At 30.8% G+C, this 3,409-nt stretch overlaps 1 protein-coding gene across 1 annotated transcript; it reads left to right on the top strand.

Moving 5' to 3' along the window:
- LOC110013181 (aspartic proteinase nepenthesin-1-like) lies at window positions 1-527 on the top strand. The gene has a single exon (XM_020699244.1). The coding sequence runs from the start codon at window positions 47-49 to the stop codon at window positions 437-439; it is 393 nt and encodes a 130-aa protein (XP_020554903.1). The 5' UTR covers window positions 1-46; the 3' UTR covers window positions 440-527.

The raw sequence follows: 3,409 nt of genomic DNA, 5'->3' as shown, positions 1-3,409 counted from the left end.
TCTGATTCCCATCAACAATCCAATCAAACCGGATGGCTCTGGGGGCATGGTCATCGACTCAGGGACGACGCTAACGTATTTGAATGACAGTGCTTTCGATCAAGTGAAGGACGAGTTCACCCGTCAAATTAATCTGACCGCGGTGAGGGGGGAGGAACAGAGTTTGGAAATCTGCTTCAGTCTCCCGTCGGGGATTGAAAGCGTCATGGTGCCTAAAATCGTGTTTCATTTCGAGGGATCAGCGGACTTGGAGCTGCCGGAGGAGAACTACTTCCTGACTGATGTTCCAAGCAATACGGGGTGCTTGGTGATGGAGAGATCATCCTGGACATCTACCTTTGGCAATTTTCAGCAGCAGAATATGCTAGTGATTTATGATCTTGCTGAAGAAACTATATCGTTTGAAACGAGATATGTGTGTGATGATGATATATTGTGAGTATTTGGTATATGAATCATCATGGTTGCATGTAACTGATGCTTCATATACTACAGGGAAATTATATATGAAATGAAAGAATAAGAGCCAAAATAATTGATTATGTGTGTGTGTTTCTTCTGTTTCTTTCTTTTATCTTGCAAAACTTGGTAACTAGCTACTCTTGCTAATAAAATTGAAAAATTCTTTCCAAAATTATACTAACAAATATTATAATTAATAAAATTTCAAGCAAAATCAGGAACAAAAAATTCGATGTTAAAATCAACGACGAATTAATTATCAAGTAAATATTTTTTCGCTAAATTCATTGCTTATGTAAAACAGCAACTAATTCCAATATTTGGCATGGAATTCGTGTTGTTACTAATGATATTATTTATTATATGCACGTAAAGATGTCGTGTAACGACAGTTGGTATAAAATATAAATTCGAAGTTTGTTTTTATGCAATTTAACCTTTTTTTTTTCATTTAAACGCTTATGGGGCAAAAACCCCCCCCCCCCCCCACCCTTTCTTTTTCATATTATTGCTTATGTGGCAGGGGCATGTAAGCATTTATGTGACAAAAAGACTAAAAAGGGATTCAATCAGCAAAAACCCAAATAAAAAAACCCTAACTTTTTCCACCTCAACAAATTTGGATCACTTTTCAAATTTAGGTGGCTGGGATCCTGCAATTACCAAAAAAGTATTAATTGTGGGTTACTATTTGCCATCCCTATTAATTTGGAGTCATTGTTTTGCTACATTCCCAAATATATGGAGCAGCAAATGTAATTAAACTTTTTTTTTATGAGTAAAAAATTATGATTAATATTGTGAGCTTAACTACGACTGCAGAATAATTATTAGCCGTTGTTTTTGCGGAGGAGACTCATATTTAATAAATTATGATGAATATTTTGATCATAACTAATATCACAAACAATGATAATTAACCATGGTTAAAATTTTAATTTTTATTTATTTTAACTAATTAAAATAAATAGTACTGATTTACTATTATTTTTACGTCGTAATCATCAAATTGAATTTAAATACTTTTCTTTTTCTCATCTCAACTAACTAATTGGATTAGGTTAAAGTGTGACAAATTTTTGATTCTGTCCCGAATTTATCAATCCTATAATATATATCTTTTAGGATAGTTATATTTACAACTTCTCACCTATTATTTCTTTATACAAATTATTTTTGCATTTTAAAAAATTACAGAAACTACCCCTTGCAGCTTTTAAAATTAAAAAATGTCTTTGTTGATTAGGTCAACTTTTAAAATAATTTTTAAAGGACAAAAATGCCCTTAGGGGTGTTTCTGTAATTATCAGAAGGTAGAAGGAGTGTCAAAGTAATATTTATGTAATATGACCCCATACTTTTTTATTATTTAACCAATTTTTAATTTAAATTTAAATTATTTTATAAACTTTTTTATTGAATTAATCTCCATATAAAATGCACTTATTAATAATTAAAATATTCAATTAATATATAAATAAAATTAGTTAAATAGATTATAAGTTTAAGTTAAAAAATAATCACATTTATAAAAATTATTTGAAACTATTAAAATTAAAAGATTAGTTGTCCTCTATTTTTATTTATAACTAAGTTTTACTAAAATAAAAATTAAAAAATAATTTATGTATTTTATATAAATCTAATTAGAAGAATAAAATAAAATAATTTATTTATTAAAAAAATATTTTAATAAAACCGGGGTTAGCATGGGCATAACCGTGTGGTTGGGGAAAAAGGGATAATTTTTCTAAAATTAATAATTTAATATATCTTTTTAATAAATAAAGTATTTATTTTATTATTTTTAATATAATTTATATAAAATACATAAATTATATTATTTTAGTATATTATGTATTAATATACCTAGTTTGATCGGTTGACTAGAAGGGGCATTTTAGTTATTGTTTTTAAAAAAAATAAGTTCAAGTTGATTAGGAGATGGTATAATTATTTAGAAAATTGGTTAGGCCTGTGTTTCTTTATGTTGCAAAACTTGGTAGCTAATCTTAGCAAAAAAATCGGAGTTCTTTCCAAAATTCTACTATCAAATATTATTATTAATAAAATTTCAAGCAAAGTCAAGAACAAAAAAATTCGATATGCTAAATCAACAACCAACTAATTATCAAGTAAATTTTTTTTCTGCTAAATTAATTAGCAACGAATTCTGCATAATTTGCACGGAATCATGTTGTTATTAATGACATTATTTCTTATTTGTAAATTCGATCCTTCAAACTAAATTTGAATAAAACTTTCGATTGTTATACGTATATAGTTATAAATTTTTGTTTGAGAAGAAAATGCACTTTACTGCATTATAAATGTGGAAGGAATCAGCTTCAACAGCTGCCCTTGAAGTAACATAGAGCCCTCAGCACTAAAATTAAAGGACAATCGAGCTAGCATATGAGCTGGTCGATTCCCTTCTCATCTAATCAAGGAGATATAAAAGTCGTGCAATGCATATATAAGACAATGAACATCTTTAATTATTGGGTCTAGAACTGCAGTGCCAGAATGAGAAGGTTGTAGTTTCCTGATGATCGATAAGCAATCTCCTTCAAAAACAACCTCTTTTGGACTGCTATCTCTGTTCCTGCTGCCGATACTTCCGCATGGTCCGCTGCCGTCACACCTTCTAAGAAAACAGTTTGCCAGGCTAGACCCACCCCAGCCCCTAGCTCAACCAGTGAACCTTGTGTTTCTCTTCCTTGTCCCAGAAGAAAGCCGCCATTATTTCGTTAAAAAAATGAGGCTGGAATCCGGAGGCAGGACATGACATACGTCAGAATGGATTGCAAGAGTAGTGATTTCATTAGGACCAACTCTGCAGCTTGGAATAGCACTTCTTCTTTCCAACATGCCTCGTGTTAATTTGCACCACAAATCGCCTTGCCACGCTCTCTTCATCATCTAAATGCACATTTCGGCTGAACAC

The sequence above is a fragment of the Sesamum indicum genome, linkage group LG15 (genome assembly GCF_000512975.1).
Source record: "Sesamum indicum cultivar Zhongzhi No. 13 linkage group LG15, S_indicum_v1.0, whole genome shotgun sequence".
Classification (NCBI taxonomy): domain Eukaryota; kingdom Viridiplantae; phylum Streptophyta; class Magnoliopsida; order Lamiales; family Pedaliaceae; genus Sesamum; species Sesamum indicum.
The sequence above is the reverse complement of the archived record's forward strand: the minus strand, read 5'-3'. Positions and strand labels throughout refer to the sequence as shown.